Here is a 20,266-nt window from a genome sequence, read left to right on the forward strand (position 1 = left end):
ACCTGAGAGAAAATTTCAGCTTCCAAGGAGACGAGTATGCATTTTAATAGACTACAACCTGCAGGGTTTTGGAGTGTTTGGGGTTTAAGGCCTTTAAAGCCGGAGCAACGGAGGTTATATTAGTGGTTAATTAACTCTGTTTACTTAATGAGTGAACTGGGTCGATGCCAAGTCCAGGCTGATTTGCAGGTCTGTGGGAGTCACAAGCCACAATTAATAAAATGGATATAAATCTGTTCCATGAGGATTATCACACAAGTACTGCACAGTAACTGCACCAGAGAATGTGCTGCTGTTTCTATTGAACTTTGAAAACACTCTCTCACACACACACACACACATCTTATAACACATCCAAGGACGTTCATTTTCAGCTCATTTGGGAATAAGACATGATTCCAGGATGAAACACCTCAGGCAGAGATGATGTTAGAGCCTGAAGGTACTTTGCCGTCAGTTAATTCAGGTTAGCTGACTCTAAGATATGTATTTATCGCATTTTTTATATATACTGTACCTTTCAGTCTTTCTAAATGTTTGACTAAATACTGAGTCACCTTTTAACGAGTGATCATTTTAAAACTTGATAAATGGTTAAATAACATGCTACATTATAGGTTATATTGGATATAACTTTAACATGAGTAGTAATCATAATAATGATCTGCCGCCTGTATTGTGACCAATGCATGTGTGAAATTTGTGACTTTGTGACTCCCTGAGCCAATAGGTGACAACATGAGCCTGATGAACCCTGGCAATTTTGCAGAGTCATGTTCCAAGATGACTGACTGCTCCAGCATTGGAAAAGTCATCTGACATCAGTTTTTGGCACTTAATGTTTGGCAAGACTAGACATTCCCAACTGAGAAAACTGAAGATGATAGATCACCATTATCCTGGCAAGATGTTACAGCAGCATGGAAAATGTATTTTTGATATTAAATTCACCCATTTTAACAACAGTGTAGTCGTATGGAATGACAGGTTATAAAATCCAAAACTTTGCAGTTTTCATAAAATAACTTAGATGTAACCTGAAAACATACTGACCATCAATTATTAGCATTACTTCCAAATAAGGTATAAACATAAATAAGTAATGTTTGGTTTGCTCTGTACACCAAAACATTTTTTACACTGTGATCTCCACAAGATCAAATTTCCTCCTAATGCACCGTAAAATAGAAGAGAACAAAATCCATTAAAAATAATAATAAAAAAGAAACAGAAGCTGAAGATAAAAGGGCTTTTTTTATCACTGCAGCAACTGTGAAATACAGAGATTTCCCATATGATTTCACACAAATTTTAACTTCAATTGAAAACTGCAATACATTTTATCATCATTCAGTTAAATCATTTGAACCAGTGCATAATTACACAAAGGAGATTTATCTTTAGAGATGGTCCAGCAGAGCTCACACTGTGTGCCTATGCTGGAGATGATTTGCTTTAGTATATACAATACAGGTAACCTCATATGTGTGGAATAGAAAAGAACAAATTCTGTAAGCAGGAGTTTGGGGAAACAACCATACTACATACTCCCTCATCTTTACTCTTTACCTGCCTAACTCTTATTTACACACATTTGTACCATCTTGCTTTTACTGACTTTAATTTCTCTTGTCTTTGAGACCATAACAAATAAGAGACAAACAATGCATCTTTGTACTTAGCTATAAAAAATAATGTCTGGAAATTAATTAATTAACTGAAAATTAGCCTCTGCTTGTTGATAAGAACACTTACCATTTTAGGGCTCCTTTTTGTAGTGTTTTGTTATTTATTTAAACTCAATTTAAACAGTTTAACAGGTGATGACAGTGACAAGGACAAAGATTTCCAAACAATGCAGGATTGCTTTTAGATAACACAAAAGGTCTTTTAGGTAACATAAACATAATTCAATTATGTTTATGTTTTTCTTAGATTTAAATCGAAATCTCAATAATAATTCCAAATCAAATAAAAAAAAAACAACATGAATACAGTATATCATAAAATAAATTTTAAATCCTGTATTTCAATTTTTTTCTTGTAACCTGAATGCATCATAGTGTTGAGGTAGTCTACACATTGACATGACTGTCAAACGAGAAACCAATTGCTGTAGCCACTGTAACAATCGAGACCAATCAGTATAGTATAACAATTTCATTGTCCAATCAGATTTTTTTAAAGGGCGGGATCTACATTTGTCGTTTCCCCGCGGCTGAGAATGCATTGATGAATGGAGCTTGTCTGTGAGCTAGCGGTAACATAAGCGTAAAGTGTAGCCATATTATGCAAACATGAAAAAGTACGGGTTATATAGTAAATTGAGTATTTGGCCGATTTAAAAGTGTGTCATTGCTCTTATATGTACGTTTGCACACAAATCATACATTAAAAAACTCTGGCTGTCCAGGTAAGCGTGCTAACAAACATGCAAACATGTTAGCATGCAAGATGAGGAAGTGTCGCAGAGTTGGCTGCATGACTGAAGATGTCAACAAAACGAACCGTTAGGTGATATCGGTGAAGGTAAGTAATGTTACTGTACATAGCTAACCAGACTCATACATTTATTCAACTGATGCATTCTGTGTTTACTAGCATAACTAAGAAATGGCTTCGCTATTTTCCGTTAGCTGACTGTGCTCTGTTTAGCTACAGCTAGAAATCGGACGGTGCTTGTCTCATTTCTTTATGCTCAAAATGTCCCCAAACACACGAAACATAATTATGTTTTATACAAGAAGCTCCGTAGTATGTACAGTTTTAATGTCGACCATCGTAAGATGCAGCAAATGAAGGAAGCAAATGATCAAACATTGCCCATAATACAATTTTTATTTAAAATAAACGTTCAATTTATCACCTGAACATGTACAATCAGCACGCCCTACTGTCATTATCTGAAGTAATGTTTGATAAATCAAAGTAATCGTAAAGGACATTAGATATGAACTGTTAAATTGTTTTCAACGGGACGTCAAATTATTATTTTGTTTCTTTTTGAGTGGGCTCATCTATAAGCCTCGGTACATAATAATAACAATAAAAAACACAAACAAACATCTGATTTTAAAATGAAGAAACCCACATACGTCTTTCACAGGAGAACAGGATTACAATGGCATGTTTCGCAGCTCCAACGCAGGTGATTTGTCGAGAAGTGGTGCAAGATTCGAGCACCATTCAATGCGTGATTTTTTGCAACTTGAAAATTGGCAAGTAAAGAGATTGAACTGCTTTGTGTAAAGAGAGTTGCAATTATCACCTCTCCACTTACATGGTCTAGACGACAAAACGCATCACCTGTAATCAGGCTCCTACCAGACTGAAATGACACCATTAGCTTTATCATCAGTTTTACTCTTTAGGTGGATCTTAGTTTAGTAGTTGACACGTGCTCTATTCTTTCACTAAAACTTTCTGATGTGCTCACTCAGACCATGTTTACTTGGTAACAGCTTCATAATTTTTTCTTTTCTCAGAATAAGACCATGTTTTTAAACCATCACAACACCATGAAGGGTGGCTGCACCAGCAACAGCATCACTGAGTTGCTGGGTGCCCTGTGTGACCGCAGCCTTTGTGGAATGTCATGGAAACGCCGGTCACTGGGTGGTGTCTCGAGAGAAGGTTTCCGCAAAACTTTGAAGAAGCGTGCCTACGGTGCTCTTCTGTCCAAACTTTTTGAAGATGGCAGCAAAGGATTATTTTCAAGACCCAGTGCCGCAACATGTACGCCTCCAAGAAATAAAGTTTTAATGATATGTTTTGACTTGCGGGTGGCAGGGTGCAGAGAAGAAGCAGAGAGGTTGGAGGATGAGCTGAATAGGCTGCCTGAAGGAGCCTCCTCTGGTCTGACGGAAGTAGATGCAGTGCTTGAACTTCTTGTGCTGTTGGCTGGTTCAACACCTCCACCACCCACATCTTTTAGCAGTGACTATATGAGAAGAGAGCGACACGTGGTGCGTAGACCTCAAACCTGGTCCTACCAGAGTGAGGAACTGCAACGACTGGAGGCTCGTGCATGGGGTCTAGTGTGTGGGGAGGAATGGGGGACTTTGGAGAGTTTGTGTAGAACTCAAAGTTTGATGGATGCCCCTCCAGGCACAGGACTGTTGACCCTGACGTTGAAGTCAGAGACAGAAGAAAGATTTGAGAGAGAGACAAGAATGACACTGTTTGGAGCTCTGCAGCATACTCGCACTTCAGAGATTGACATCAAACTGGACCTGCCCCCTATTCCCAGTAATATTGACATTACTGGATTGGCAATCAGGGTAAGACCTTGGCCTAAAATTTTGCCAAACCTATTGGCAGTTGTTTGTTGCACTTTGTCATCAGTCCTTTTGCCTCTTTTTACAGGTCCCCTCCTGTTTGGATCAATCTGAGGATGAGGGTTTCCAGTCGTCTAATATGACCCCAGAGTCGCAGTCAGAACCCAGCCCTGTTCCAGACACTGACATATGGGAAGCAGTACAAACCTTTGTGCCAGAAAAACGCAGATGTTGGGAGTCTGTTGGTTGGTAAGAGTCATGTGACCTTTACTGTAGTCTTCATCACCAGATCATAACAAATAAATGTTTTCATCAAAAAACATCTTTCTGATTGAACTATGAAAAATCTGCAAATCACTCAACAATTACCACCAAAGGAAATCTTTAGTTCATATTTAAGCAAATTAAACACTGTGAGATTGCAAATCTTTTAGGAACATGCTTTTTCACTTCCCTTTTCCTCTTTTTTGACCAAAGTCATCCTCTTCTCTCCCACTAGCCCCCCGGGACAAAAAGAGGCTCTTTATCTCACAGAGGGAGGTAGGGAGGCATTCGACCAGCTGTATCGTCTGTGGGAGGGAGAGATAAGGCTGGTGAGCTGTGCTACACCATCTCCTATCCTTCCACTGCCCCTGGACTCTCAGACACAACTGGTAACAGACCTGCTGAATGTTTTCATTGGAGTGGCGTCGACAACTTTCCCTCTTAACCAGGTGCATTTCATTATCAGATTTTACCAGTCTCTGTAATGCCATAAACAGAAATAGACTTGTTGTCTCGTGGCTCTGTTACAGCATGTATAATTGGTAAAAAAACACTAATGGGAAACAGAATACATCACTTATTGCATATGTAATAAAATTAACTCTGAAGATTTGTAACAACTGAAGACAGACATTAATTTGTTTAATGTTGGAGAAATAATGTAATGATGCCTTCTGCTAAAAACCACCAGAGAGCTTTTGTTTTGTTGTTTCCCATAAAGTTTTATCTTTCTAAATTATATTTCTAGAGGACTCTAGTTTGATGTGACAAAAATGGCCATAAAATGCATCATTATTCCCGTGTCAGGCTCTTTGTTTTTATTCTCGCAGACGTTCTGCTTTAATATGTAACATCCATACAGTTTAATGCAATGAAATGTGTCAATCAAACAACATGGTTTGGTTTTGTCAAAACCAAAGCTTCAGGCATGGCTGCAAAGTTAGAGTGGTTCTTCAACCTCAAACTTTGTGTTCCCTGAAGGTCATTCCAGAAAAAAACCTTTTACATGTCGCATAAAATAACAGTAGAAAGGACACAATAACAAACACTTGATTATGTAATGGAGTCTGATGTAATATAACTGCCGTGGCTTCAGAATTCTCCATGGAGGTGACTCTGGGACAGCTTCAGTGGAAAAATTCAATAATATGAGCTTTACAGAGACTGTCCTTGCTGCAAGGCCATTTTATTGGATGTTATTAGGTAGCCTGATATGCCCAGTATTTTGGTCACCGGCTGTAAATATAATCTAATCTCCTTTTCAGAGCGTGCAGTTTGATGTCAGACCTGGTGTGTGCGTGTCAGGAGCGTCTCCAGAGAGCATGTCTCGGCTGTTGGGCGAGTTGGCTCAATATGGCACCTACTACTTGAGGCTCAGCCAATTTTCTCTGCAGAGTGTCAACAAGAAGGGACTGGTCTTCCAGGTGTGTTATTAAAATGACCCATGGTACCACAAAGACCTCTACCAGTTTGTAGTAATCCAGCAGGTTTTGTAGCTCATTGTTACCTCATCTGTGTTTTTGTTTCACCAATTAAGAGTAAATACAGTATTTTTATTTGTTTACTCGCCAATACTAAGTACCATCACCGATAGATGTTGAGGTGAGTTTAAATAAATATGCAATTAACTCTGTGGCAGTGTTATATATCTGGCACACCTCTGTGGGTAACCGGAAAATAGAGTAGAGTTTTAGTTTCTTCTCATTAACAGAAGTTTCTTTCCATCTAAAATGTGTATGAAAAAATTTAAAAATGATAAGCTCTGGCAGAGCAGAAAGTGCTTGAAATGGTGAAAAGCCATGTCGGAGTCTCAGGTCTCTGGATCATAACTTTTTGAGTACAAGTAAGAGTACAAGTATTTCAATGAAGTATCAGGCCCCTAACTGATACTGGTATATGTGTGTCATGAATGTTTAGCCAGCCAACTTTACTTATTGTTTAAAATGCTGATCTGATATATTTTTAAAGGCAGACCTGTTTAACTGATGAAATTCAATTTAAAAAAAAATTAAATGTGTTACAGGCTTTTACTGGAGGTCTGAGGAAATACCTGCATTACTACAGAGCGTGTGTTCTCAGCACTCCCCCCAACCTCAGCCTGCTGACCATCAGCTTTCTATTTCGGAAACTGGGGCGCCAACTCAGGTGAGATGCCACCTTCTAGAATGTGTGCACTTGTTAATTTGATAATTATGAAGTTCAAATGCAGTCGGCAGTACCACCATGTCCTGACAGAGGAAATCCTTGATGTACACACTGTCAGATCTGAATGCTTTGCTTTTGATCAAAGGTACCTGTCGGAGCTCTGCTGTGTGGATGGGCTTCAGGGTACAAGCCAGGCTACCTTCCCTGTGGTGAGGCCTCTTTTATCTGCAAACTGCAGTATGTCATCTATCATGGCAGTGTTTAGCCTATCAGGTGAGGTGCCAGCTCAGTGCCTTGTGGTTCTCCTCAGGGTGTGAAACTGCTCTCCTACCTGTACAACGAGGCGCAGAGCAACTGCAGCAACGAGAACTATCCGGTCCTGCTGTCTCTGCTGAAGAGCAGCTGTGAACCCTACACCAGGTCAGTCACAGTACTAATGCTCACATGGAGTAACACTGTTACGACTTTACTCAGCAGCATAACTTGATGTCATTCATTTACTTTTAGAAGTTTCTGAAATTACATTACTGCGCTTTCATGACTCATGAATTTTTTGACTGTGCTTCCCGTAGGTTTGTCTCTGACTGGGTATACAGCGGCCTGTTCAGGGATGTTTATGGAGAATTCATGATCCAGGTCAATGAGGAATACCTGGCTTTCAGAGGTGAGACAGCACACATGCTGCTGCATAAACCCTTTGCTCTCAGTCAGCAGGTTTTTGAAAATGGAAAGCATGGCGGACAGATTGTCTAGCTGGGGGAAAAATGGATTTCATTACAAACTTTATTGCCTAGTTGGATTTGTCCTTGTGTCTATAACGGATGTCATGAAGTTAGTGGATGATAATCAGTGGGAAACTGAATCAGCTCCCACAGCTGTGGGGACCAGAGTCATCTCTGCTCAGTGAGCCACAGGGACGAAAACAAATTTATATCCCTTCCCTCTCCTCAGTTGGTACAGTCCGATGGGAGAAAGAAAATATTTAAGAGCATTAATTAACTTCTTGCATTTCTTCTTCATTATTACCCACATTATCATTTTGGTCCAGTTAGATGTTCGTCTTTATTAGAGCAAAGACGAGACTGGAAGGAGGTGATTCTTGCAGTGCAGAGAAATACAGAGCCATCTGCACTCGACAGGAAAGCCTGATTTCCTCTGTGTGTTGATCATGAAGCCTTGTACACACGGTGCTGCCATTATGTTCTTTCATGTATCAAGATGGAAGACATTTATTGGTCATGTACAGCTGTACATGTACACCAGTTTGGAACTGAGTATTGAGAGTTGTACTATGCAATAATTAGAATAAAATGTTTAACAGTACGTTTATCAAGTGTAAGGTGCAGGACACTGGGATTTAAAAGACTAGAAACAGCCAACATTTACAACTATGTGAAATAGTGCAATATAAAATAATACCTGCTAATTGTAATTAGTAGCAATAATTGAAATAATAGATAACGCATTTAATATAAATATAATAGTATAGATACAATACAATGAAATACAATAGCTAAAGTTCTGTTCATATACACTTAACTTAATATTTTTTAATTAAATAGTAATATATAAAAATCATTAGTTATATAATAATTATAATTCCCAATATAATGATGACAGCTTTAATATAAACTATAATATGTAAAATACCATTTTTTCATATGTAGGCGTAATTACAATATTACAAAATACGTTTGTTTAATGTAGACAAAACTATATTCTAAATCATATATTTACCTGATTACTTGCCTAATAAATAATTATGAAATAAACAGAAATATTATATTATTATATATTATATTATATCAGAATTATTACATTAAAAAACTTCTTCCAAGCTAGTTCACAAGTGCTGCAGTCGCTGCAGTGAATATAGTATTATATGAATCGAGCTCGCTTGTATATGTCATGCAACACCACACAAGGTCAGAGAGTCACCTCGGCTTTGTCAGACTAAGAGGTTCATTTGCTCATCAGTCACACCTCATCTACTCCACCACTGAATCTCTGCTCTTCTCGTGCTCGCCTTTTGGAGGACACACAACTGTCGTTGTTCTGCACGATGTCCATCGGCCGCAGAGGCAATCAGTGGCTAAGCTTTCTTGGCAAGCCGTAGGCTTTCTGCGAAAATCTCTGAAAGCTTACTATATTCATGTTCTCTTACGTCTTTTGCAAAGGATCACTGAGCTAAGCGCTACCAATTTCCTAGTGTTAATTCAAGCAGCCAGAGTTTGCCATGCCCTGTAAGTCATACTAATACAGAAAAGTTTTAGACCCAGCGTAGACTCATAGTCTGCTAACAGGGCCGCTGCTGCTACTTGTGCTCTATTACTGTTTGTACCTTAGCTGGGAGACAGTTTTGCCGTTATTCAATGTTCTGTTCTGTAGAAAAGTGTCTCACAGTCCTGTCTATATTCCTGCAGACAAACACTTTTGGGTTCAGGGCTACACTCTGATCTCGAAGGATGTGGAGGACTGTGTTCCCCTCTTCCTGAAACACATCGCCAACGAGGTTTACGTCTGTGGAAAGACCATCAACCTACTTAAGATCTGCTGCCCTCAGGTTTGTTGGGCTCAGTTTTAGATCATTTCACTGTTAACTAATTAAATAATGTCCAGAGAACACATTTTACAAAATGATAGATAGACATTGGTTTAATGTGTGGCTGTTCTCCAGGGGGACAAATCAGCTACTGAAATAATTATAAATAATTTAATGTTTTGTATTAAGTTCTGACTGAAGGTTGGGGTCGGGGGGTGGGGGGGCGGGGTGGGATGGTTAAGAAATAATATGTTCTAATGTACTGTTCTGTTTTGTTCATTTCTATTCTATCCTTCTTTACTGGATTGTTCTCTTTATTCTATGATGTGCTATTCTGTCTGTATTTGTTCTGTGCTATGCTGTTTTACTCTACTCTTTTCTATTCTATTCTATCTGAATGTATTATTTGCTAGTCTGTTTGATTCTGTTCAAAATTTCTCTTTTTTTCCTGCTCTTCCAATATGTTATTATTCCTTGGTATTATATTTTTATTTTATATATCATCTAGTCCAGTCTTATAGTTCTTTTGACAGTGTGCTGTTACAGTTGGAGGCAGTTCAGACACTGATTTTCTATGACAAAACACAATCTATATTTTGGGGTCCACTGTTGTAAGGCAGGTTCTCCTCACTGGTAGAGCATTATTCAGCATTTGCAGATGGCAGTCAAGCACAGCACAAGTTGACAAGCAGGGATAGAGAGGGCAATGTGTTGTGTTTCTGACACGACATGGTTGCTCCCCTAAGTATGTGTTGTGTTTGTAAGAGTTGTTAAAATTCTCATGGGGAGTTGAGGAACCTGTACTGAATGGTGGCCAGTTTGATTCCAGTATTCATGCATCTAAAGTTGTCACTATGACAATGAGAAACACTGCAACTATAGTATTAATTTATTTAAAAAAAGTATGTTTAATTTCTAGAAACAATCATTAATCTTTTTTTGTCTATGAAAAAGAAGAAACAGTAATTTCTTTAAAATGGTCTTTCATGTCATTAATTGAACTTCTTGGATGAAAAACACAAGGCTCAAAGGTATCTCTTAACTAACCAGGTAATTTCATATTTTTTAATTATTAATGCAATATGCATACAATAAGTAACATTTAATTGTCTCTGTTATGCTGTAATTAAAATTGCACGCTAATTGCTGCCAATGTGCTGAGATTACAGATGAGGATGTCAGGGATGAAAGCAGGGAGATTTAAATGTGAAATCGTTGCGACTCACCTGCTGATTCAGGAACACATCATGCTTTTTATGACTGGAGGTTGCTAACCTGAGCTGCAGGGCACATGTTGGTCACTAATTGTCATTCTGTAACTACAACAGTGTTTCCTTTCCATATAAAATAACAGTAGCAGCCTGGCTCTAAAAACCTCTACAATAATGGGCTGAAACAAATAGTAAAAAGATTGTCACAAATCTGTTCTGTTGCTCTTTGTAACCATATAATATTGAAAAACATTTAAAAATGTCCCAAATTCAAGCCTATTGTGCTGAGGTATTTTTCTCACTTAAAAAAAGTTAGAACTTTGTTTTTTTGTTAAGGCCTTGGCTAAACTTTAATACATTGTTCTGCCTTTCTCACTTAAAAAGATTAAAATGGTTTTGTTTTTGTTTATGCCTGGGCCTGAAAATTTGCATTGTCTTTGCTTAACACCTTCAGTTTGAACAAAAGGTTCAGATACACTTCCCTTGTGTACCACTCTGAGTCCTCATATCTCTGGTTGGAAAAGGTTGATTTAGTCAGTTAATTCCACAAAAATGTGCCTCACAGTTTGGTCTTCGATCATAATTTCTCCTCTGTGTTGCTATGTGGCCTTCATATTGACAGATGGTTTGTATCTTGTGGTATTGCCTTTGTATTTGCTGTCAAAGTGTTCTTCTAACTGTGGTTTGTTGTGGATTTCTTGAATTTTTTTTTTGTTTGTTTCTTCCAGACTTCTGGCAGTTCCTTAGTAATCCACTGCTGCTGTTGTCCCTTGTTGGCTTGTTTATTGTCTGTTGCTCAGGAGTTCAATAGATTTTCTTTTCCAGGGTATACCAAAATTTTGTATTGACAATGTGCAATGTTTGTGCAAGGACTGGATTGATTTTTTTTTCTTGCTCTTCTCTACATGAAAAGAGCTTTTTTTAGATACATAAACAATGTTTGCTGCCATGAACAAAAGTCAATTTTCAGTAGTAGGCAAAATGTAGTACCTGAGCAACAGAATTCAGATTTTGAAGTTGATCTGACCTTGATTTAAGCCCAGACCTTAAGTCAAGGTGATGACATTTAGAATTTGATTTTAACAGTAACTTTGAAGTGGCTCGCATGATGCAGCACAACAGAAACTCTTGTTGGTTTTTGGTTTCCTTATTACAAACATTTTACATCTTCGTATTGAATTTGTATTGAAAGGGAGCAAATTAATGGTTGTCCAGTTACTGCAGACGACCAGCTACTTGCTGTACTTTTAACTCTGTCTCTGTAAAATAATAAGGTTCCTGGTGCTTAAAGAATTCTTGTTATCTTGTCCACAGCACTACATCTGCTGGTCAGAGCTGCCGGTGCCACGCATCGCTGTCACCTTCTCCCTGCAGGAGGTTGAGGAGATTGAGAGGGACTGTGCAGTGTATCGTGGTCGCATGGAGAGGATTGCCAAATATAGTGCCATCAGCAGCGAAGAACAGGTCATGAGATGCTAAGATTTGACATTTGAAATTCATTCATTCACCTTCTACCACATTACCATTTCAAGGGGTTGGGTGCAGCCTGGAAAATGTACCAGTCCATCCCATGACTTTATACATGACTAAATTTAGACTGACAAGACTAATTAACTTTATTCTGCATTTCTGTTTTTGCACTGTAGGAAAAAACCTAGATAGATACATAGATACGTAGATTAGATACATAATCACAACAAGTGATGTATTTCATAGCTGTTTTTTTATTTCAGATACACTTGATGGGATACAATTTTCTTGGTTAAGGTTTGTGCTGTCAGTTGTGAAGCTTGGCCAAAACAAATGACCGTAGTGTAGTCTTAAAACAACAGTGATGCTCACAAATCAAGAATTTTTAAAGCAGTCCCCATATGTCAGGAGCTTCATTTTGCAGTATCATCAGTTATACCCTTTGTCTTATTACAGTGGACAAAAATGATCTAATGTAGTTGCAGTCTGTTTTTTAGCACACATAAAACACGGTTGACTGTTTGGTTTAGATGGTAATAATTCTAAACCTGGCATGTTTTCAGTTTTATAAAGTAGTATAACTTTTCTAGTGCACACCTTATATCAAAAGTTTCCATATTTGTTTAGAAATGCTTGATTAAAATTCCATGGTCTGAACGTGTGCGAACTGAAAATAAGAAAATTATAATTCAATCCTGAAGCCTGTAAAGTTCATTCACCAAATGCTTTGAAGTAATTCATTCAAAATTATAATAATTTTTTATTCCATGCTGGCAGTTTCAGTAATAATGGCGACTGTCATGCTGAATTACCTTCATAAAGACAGGTTTGTCTTTCTCAGCTGACTTTAATGGTTTTCCAGAAAATGGAGGAAAAGCCCAAACTTCAGGGAATCGAGGCAGTTGACAAACCATTACACTTGTATTGTCATTTGAGATAGAATGTGAGAGGTTTTTTTAAACATTACATGATCCATGATAGTGACATTACCCCTCAAGCACTGAACAATTCAGCAGCAAGTCATTAAAATGATTCAGCGGAAGTCTGGTGCTTGCATGCTGCATGATTTAGCGCCACAACCCGGTTTGTATAGCCTACAATGTGTCTGCTGCACACTGTGCAGACTGGGAAAATTTGAAAAAAGCGAGGTGAGCTACAGGGCAGCCAGATGTATCTTTGGTAATGATGATTTCTCCTCTGTCTACTATTAGGCCCTGCGAACAGAGCGGGCACGGCAGGAGCTGATCAATCAGGTCAGAGAGACGGCGGCCAAAACTCTGGAGAGCATCCGTGGTTAGTGTTGCACACAAACACACACACGCACATTGCTGGAAGAGTTCTATATAATGTTGATATATATGCACACACCTCCTCCACAGGGGACACCTTCGACAAATATTTTATGAAGCACTTTCCCCAGTTGACTTTTTGCTATCAGCAGTTCTTAAGCTGCACCATTTCTCTTAAGAATATCACAGCAAAATACATGGTTCTCTAAATGTCTTCCAATAGTACACAAAATTGTCATTAATCACACAGAACCCCCATCATACAAACCCAGACCTGGGTGGGTATAAAAAAGGATTTTTTGAGCAATGAATACCATATCAACAAACTGGCATATTTCCTCTGTGGCTGGGCGATATTGTTCAAAAATGTGTCTTGTATTTTCCTGTTAATTGCTACAAGGGGTTCCTCAAATTACGCCGGAGTTCTGTTCCTCTGCAACGTAATACGATTTTCGCTCAAAAGTCAGAACTCACCTACTGTACATAGGTTACAGTATTATGAAAAACCAATAGATACTACATTGTCTACAAGAGTTTGTATTACCACACTGTATTGGTACACAAGTTCTTCAGTGTCTTATATTTAAGAGCAGGAGTCAGTGAGGCTGCACACAGTGTAACACACACTGCTGTACTTTATGTTGCTAATGCCACAGACAGAGGAAACTTTTAGTGGCATAGACTTATGGTTTGAACTAGCTTTGGGATTATTGACCAAACTTGTCTGACACAAACCTTTTAGACTTTCAACAAATAATCATCTCATACCTACAGGCATTTAAAAATATATTTAAAAATTTCAGTTTATATTGCTTAGTCCTATAAATGTTTTCTATTAGATTGTGGATATAGAAAATCAAGTATTACTTTCTCATCCTATTTAGGGCGACAGGTATCACAGCGGCTGGCTGAGGAGGCCAGGAAAAGGGAGCGCTTTGAGGAACTGAAGCATCACCTGCAGCAGGAGCAGGAGGTGTAAAAATGTGTTTTTGACACTGTTTACAAATCTGTAAGAGAAATGCATGAGCGAGCAATGTGAAGTGAGTGAAATGATGGCCATGCAAAGCCAAGAAGAGGAGATCACATGCTATTGGACACAAATGTCATTAAATATATTATTTAAGAGTAATATGTTTTTGTTGTTAGAGCAGACTTTTAGGTCAAGGTTAAAAAAAACAACATATTAAGTTTGGATTCGAACTCTTTATGCTACAGCGTGTGACCTTGTTTCATAAAATTAAAGTGCTTATTTCTTTGTGCGTGCCTATGTGTTTGTTTTTGGAATTAGTGGCGAAATGCAGCCAAAAAGAAGCAGGAGGAGGACGACTTCAGCTTTGCCAGAGAGCTGAGAGACAGAGAGAAGAGGCTGCAGGCACTGGAAGAGCAGCTGGAGCAGAGAGCCAGGTCTGTCTGTTTTTAACGGCCTCTATTTAAAACGTTAACATTTTATTGATGACAGATTAATCTCTGTCATGATTTTTCTTGATTTAGAATTTATTCACCTTCTCCTAACATGATTGAACACCACTTTTTTTCCCAGTGACTGGATGAGAGCCAGGTTACTTTACTGTCAGCATAACTGTGAAGTCACAGTCAGAGTAGTTTGCAGAAGCTGTGATGCTAATGTAGCATGTCAGGATGTTACGGAATGCTATCATTGATGTTTACCATGTTAAGAAGTTGGTTATATTGAAGACTTGACATTTGTTGAGTATAAGTAATATATGCTATAAAAAAATTATTTATAATTTTGTGTATCCCATTCTTTATTAAATATAGGCAAAGGTTTATGCAATGCAAAATTATTGGTAATTCACTTAAGTGCAAACATTGGAACTCAAGCAACCTTTCTGGAAATCTAGACATTGAGTAGTAAATTTTGATACCTATGTAAATGAAAACACTTCTATAAAGTTTGTACAAGCACTTTAAACTACATTGTAAATGTAACGATAACTGTATTAATAATTCAAAACAACCAATGAATTTAAAATTGCACATTTGATGCAGAGTATAAAATTGTGACTTGCGTGTATCTTAACACTTCCCTTCTATGTGCTTGACCTTTCTAGTCATGCACTTACTGTGAGGTCTAGAGAATAGAGCTGGATTATTGACATGTGACTGTTATTTCTGCTGCTCAATCAAACTGTAGGAAGGAGCTGATTGCTCAGTACAGTTGTCTGTCAGAGGAAGCGGCCCGCAGAGAGAGACGAGCCATGTGGAGAGTGCAGCGGATGAAACTTGACGAAGACCGCGCTCAATTCCTTAACCATGACAGACAGCACATCCAGGTTTGTGATGAAATGATTGTAGAGGAACAGACAAGAATGGAAAGGCTGGCCCAACTAAGGAGATTATTTTGCTGAGCCAAAGCTTTTGGGATTTATTTTCCAGGAAATCTTAGAGAAATATCCCCTGGGTCAGAAGAGACCTCCTGTGGATCTGATGCCACCTGTTCCTACGCTACAACAGACTCCACCACAAACCATAAATGTAAGCAGCCTTTGGTTCTTGAAATGCATCAACCTACAAAAATATGAAAACATTTTATTTTCATTTTCTAATAGGTCTCTTCTCCTCAGGAACGTTTAGAGCAGTGTCCAGGGGAGCCTGGTACAGAAACCTCACCAGCACCACTTAACCCTCCTCCATCCAGCCTCACACCCCTCACAGCCGATCCTGCTCTTATATGTGACCACACTGATATCAATGATTTTCTTCCCAAGCCACCAAATCCTGAAAGTCAGACAGTGGATGCTGCTCTTCAGGAGATCGGCTCTGACCTTACAGAAGTCTGCCCCACAGCACAGCTAGTTGACTATGACTTCAGTGCCCCCTTTAGTCCTTTTGAGGGTATTACTGGTCAAGCACCAGTTCAGCCACAACCACGCTGGGGCCCTCCTACCTTAAAGGAAAATGAGACCTCCTTATTACACCTTCCTACTGTAGAAAATGGATCTCAAGCCTCAGACCATGTTCTATTAACCAATCCTGTGGGTCTTGAATCCAAATTTACTCCTCACCAAGATCAAGTAGGTTCTAGCAGTGACTCTCATTCTACAGTCGAGCTGCTCATGGAGACTGGTTCAATCACAGAAATCACGAAAGAAATGACACCTGTAAAAGAGCAGAATACGGATATGAAGCTTTTTGAAAAGGAAGTAGAAAGTAATGAGGGAGAATGCAAAACTACAGAGACCACAAAAGAAGTTGTTGTTGCTGAACTCTCTACCGGACTGGGTCAAATCGATGAAGAACACAAAGAACTCAACTGTGTTTCTGAGAGACAAAATTCAGATCCTCCAATCAGGGACGAGGTGATTGTCTCCTCTCCAAACATTAGTGATCACGTTTCAAATGCACACATAAAAGTGGGAGAGTTCATGTCCGAGGTCACTGCTCCTCTCTCAACACCTAATATCCACGGCCATGTTTCAGAATCCCACATCCAGGTTGGGGGACTTGTTTCAGAGGTTGACTCTCCTCTGCCCATCTCTAGTGTTCATGGTCACGCTTCTGATGCTCATATTAAAGTTGGAGAAAATGTCTCAGACTTTGTTGCTCCTCTTCCTGTTCCAAATATCCACGGTCATTCCTCGGATGCTCATATTAAAGTTGGAGAAAATATCTCAGACTTTGTTGCTCGTCTTCCTGTTGCGAATGTCCACGGTCATTCCTCCGATGCTCACATCAAAGTTGGAGAAAATGTTTCAGAACATGTAGCACCGCTTCCTACTCCGAGCATCCACGGTCACTCCTCTGACGCCAATATAAAAGTAGGCGAGTTTGTGTCCAACGTTTCTCAAGAAAAACCGCGATGGAGTACACACGGACATGCGTCCCACAGTACACTCCATTCAGGCTGTGTGGTGTCTGGAGATCACCCAGGATTGTCTTCTCTACCTGGAAGTGCACACGGTCACAGTTCAGACTCCACGTTAGGTTTTGGATGTGTAGTTTCAGGAGATCAACCCAAACGGCCTCCTCTTCCTGGAAGCACCTTCGGTCATTCTTCAGACTCAACCTTGGGAGGCGGGTGTGTTGTGTCTGTGAGTGGACCGCTTCCATCTGCACAGGCAGCCAACACACATGGTCACTCGTCAGACTCGACGCTGGGTGTAGGTTGTGTGGTGTTAGGAATAAACCAACAGCCTTCTGCCCTTCCTGGCAGCGCTTATGGTCACTCGTCTGATTCTACCCTGGGAGTTGGCTGTGTGGTGAAAAGCAGAGGTCATACAGATGAGCAGAAAATGAGTATTGAAGATGATATGGGTAAGTAATCACTTCCTGCATTTTAATACACTTCATGTCCATCTTTAACAAATCTGTTGTTTTTTACTTTCAGGCACAAGATGTGCATTTGCTAATGATATAAAATCATTAAGTAATAGAGGCTGAATCCACAGAATTAACATTGACTTTGTGCCATGGTTTAATTACAACCAAAACACTTCCATTTTCCCCTCATTGACTAATTTAATCATTAGCCAATTGTTTCAGACTCTGGTTATTGCATTTATTTACCTGCACCACTGACATTTTTCAGCAAAGTTTCTACATCTGAAAAAAACAAAACAAAACAGATGAGTACACACTTTAGTGAGTGAAGTAGTCATTAGCAAAGTGCTTAACAGAGTGAAATGTCACTGATCGTTGTGTTATGTCTTGTTTTCTCAGGTGTGAAGTTGCAGGGCCCATCTGAGCAGCTCCACGAGGAAATGAGTTCCTGGGCAGCGAACTTTGGTTTGTCTCCCGGAGAAATGTCTGAGCAGGAGTATCTTTTAGCTTTGTCCAATCAATACCAGGTGGACCCATATGAAGACAATTACCAGCTGGGTAATACTGCTTAATAATTTCACAGAATTATTTGCTGAAACAGTCTTATATCTTTGGTAAAACATGGGGGGGGGGTGGGGGCTTTTGGCCCACGAGCCACTATTTGAAAAGGTGTGCTCTTGAGTGAATTCAATGTTATTTTATAACATTGTCACACTTTACATTGTCACACTTTACCATGGCAAATAAATTGCCCTTTTGTTTCATTAGGAAAAAAACAGAATTTGTAAAAGTACATGAAGTTCCCAGTGCCTTTAACATTATTGTTGTGGCTGAAGCTGCTGTCATTTTTGCAGGATAAAAGGAAACATTCACTAGTCTGTAAGTGCAACTGAAGGAAAAATCAAATGTAGTCAAATTTGTGAAAAGCTCAGCTCCTGCTGCAGAGAAAAAAAAATTCGCCTGACAAGTGGCAGCAGTCACTGTCTACATTCTTATTCATGCTCATGACTGATGCGTTTCTGCAGGATGTAAAAGATTTACTGCATCAGCAGTCACACAAGGTGCATTTAAAGCAGCAATATTTCATAAAGGTGTTACGTCTGCTTTATTTTCTGAACATGCCGTGGTTGGCTGAAATATTATTCTGTCTTTTTTCTTATTTTTTCTTCACTGGAATTTGTTGTTTTGCCCTGTTACCATTAATCACAGCAGTTCTGCAGGTCTTTGTGAAATCATTCACAATCTATTCAGCAAATATCTCCACTGCATCACTGGTCAGACGAGTCCTTTAATTATGTGCTATCGTAGCTACAGTGGAGAGAGTTCAACGTAATCTGATTTAATCTCAATTAATTCACCGTCCTGAATCTTTCGCATTCATTAGGTCCAAGGTAATTTAATGCTTGTATCTATCAATATATAATATAATATTGTATTATGTACCCTTGTAAAAAAATATGTTAAATATTTTCTGGGCTACACCACAGTGATTCTTTTTTAATTAGCATAATTTTAATGGGTAAAATTGAATAACATTTTTATTTTCATCCACATGTATTTAAAACCCTAGCGGTGTTCCTTACCTGTGAGGGTGATATTTGCTCAGCAGTCTATCTGTCACTTCCTCCCCCACAGCTTCCACCCCGGAGTGTCAGCTGGTGAAGCAGGTGACTCGGGGTCCCTGGGGCCTCCCCATGGACCCGACACTTCGCAGAGCTACAGACACAACTGCGGTGCAGCTCAGTGAGATGGTGTCTCTGCCAGTCCTGATAAAACACTCCATCACTACCCCGCTCATCACACAGTGAGTGTCTGATGGAACCAAAACTGCAGGAAGAGAGCAGTTATTTTGGTGAAAGCAATTATAAACAAAAATGCTGTGCTAAGATATAAGTCCTTTCTAAACAGACATTCTGCCATGTTGTTGTTATAAAGATCGCTTATGAACCAGCCTGGCATGTTTACACGTTACCAAACAAAGCTGCCACGCTGACAACATGTTGTGTGATTTTAAAGAAGCCAGCTGCAAGAATCAGCAGCAGGAAGTACAACACCAGTGTCAGCACCTGTCCCGCTGTGCTGCCTCTGTGCTTTTATCAGCTTTAGATTCAGCTGTGTCACTGCAATTGTATCCAAAAACTGTGAGACATTCTCACCTCTACATGCATTCTTATACAATTGATATTTGCTATAAAGGACTTCATTTTACTGTTGAAAATAATTGGTCAAATTATAAATATAACTTTATAAAGTTTAACAGCAGTTCAGGTTTAATTTTGCATGGCAGAGATGAATTAAATCCTCATTACATTCTATCCAGTAAAAAATGACAGATAACCCTGTGGTTCTTTCAGTGTTTCTGAAACCTGTGTGTGAGAACTAACAGTAATTCCTCATTACAGTATATTTTTCACCTAGACTAGGTTTTGTTCAAAATCTGAAAGAACTAAGTCTGCTTTTATTAGAAACCAACTCTAATATTTAATCTCCTCCCTGCTGCATTTTAACTGCCAAAGAATTTACCTTAAACCTTTCTCTCTCCCTCCTCCTTTCTCTGTCTTATCGAATGTAAATTACTTAGGATTCGTTTAACTTAATGGAATTGAGACAGAGGTCAGCCCTGAGCCACCCTCGGAGCTGATGTCTATTATTCCTGCTACTTTCATTAAATAAGCCCAGTCAGCATCACTTTCATTGTCTCCTCTGTCTCCAGCGTGTCTCTGGTGAACAAGGCGGTGGTGGACTACTTCTTTGTGGATTTGGGAGTGGAGAAACACTTTGAAGCAC

General features: G+C 39.1%; 1 protein-coding gene across 3 annotated transcripts in view; it reads left to right on the plus strand.

The window, feature by feature from the left end:
- Positions 1 to 2,177: 2,177 nt before the first annotated feature.
- Positions 2,178 to 20,266, plus strand: part of tubgcp6 (tubulin gamma complex component 6) — a 28,400-nt gene continuing 10,311 nt past the window's right edge. For 2 of the 3 annotated variants that reach the window (XM_025056089.1, XM_008312258.3), the window contains exons 1-20: positions 2,178 to 2,529; positions 3,486 to 4,280; positions 4,366 to 4,526; positions 4,777 to 4,990; positions 5,807 to 5,965; positions 6,565 to 6,686; positions 6,832 to 6,895; positions 6,997 to 7,106; positions 7,259 to 7,350; positions 9,110 to 9,249; positions 11,754 to 11,903; positions 13,121 to 13,202; positions 14,083 to 14,171; positions 14,487 to 14,602; positions 15,354 to 15,492; positions 15,596 to 15,694; positions 15,769 to 17,473; positions 17,879 to 18,037; positions 19,115 to 19,283; positions 20,193 to 20,266. The exon at positions 20,193 to 20,266 is cut by the window's right edge and continues 56 nt beyond it. In XM_025056089.1, coding sequence (XP_024911857.1) covers positions 3,495 to 4,280; positions 4,366 to 4,526; positions 4,777 to 4,990; positions 5,807 to 5,965; positions 6,565 to 6,686; positions 6,832 to 6,895; positions 6,997 to 7,106; positions 7,259 to 7,350; positions 9,110 to 9,249; positions 11,754 to 11,903; positions 13,121 to 13,202; positions 14,083 to 14,171; positions 14,487 to 14,602; positions 15,354 to 15,492; positions 15,596 to 15,694; positions 15,769 to 17,473; positions 17,879 to 18,037; positions 19,115 to 19,283; positions 20,193 to 20,266 — 4,630 coding nt within the window. In that variant the 5' untranslated portion in view covers positions 2,178 to 2,529; positions 3,486 to 3,494. The remainder of the gene's footprint in view (positions 2,530 to 3,485; positions 4,281 to 4,365; positions 4,527 to 4,776; positions 4,991 to 5,806; positions 5,966 to 6,564; positions 6,687 to 6,831; positions 6,896 to 6,996; positions 7,107 to 7,258; positions 7,351 to 9,109; positions 9,250 to 11,753; positions 11,904 to 13,120; positions 13,203 to 14,082; positions 14,172 to 14,486; positions 14,603 to 15,353; positions 15,493 to 15,595; positions 15,695 to 15,768; positions 17,474 to 17,878; positions 18,038 to 19,114; positions 19,284 to 20,192) is intronic. The other variant, XM_008312260.3, reaches the window with a different exon arrangement.

The sequence above is a fragment of the Cynoglossus semilaevis genome, chromosome 6 (assembly GCF_000523025.1).
Source record: "Cynoglossus semilaevis isolate Cse_v1.0 chromosome 6, Cse_v1.0, whole genome shotgun sequence".
NCBI lineage: Eukaryota > Metazoa > Chordata > Actinopteri > Pleuronectiformes > Cynoglossidae > Cynoglossus > Cynoglossus semilaevis.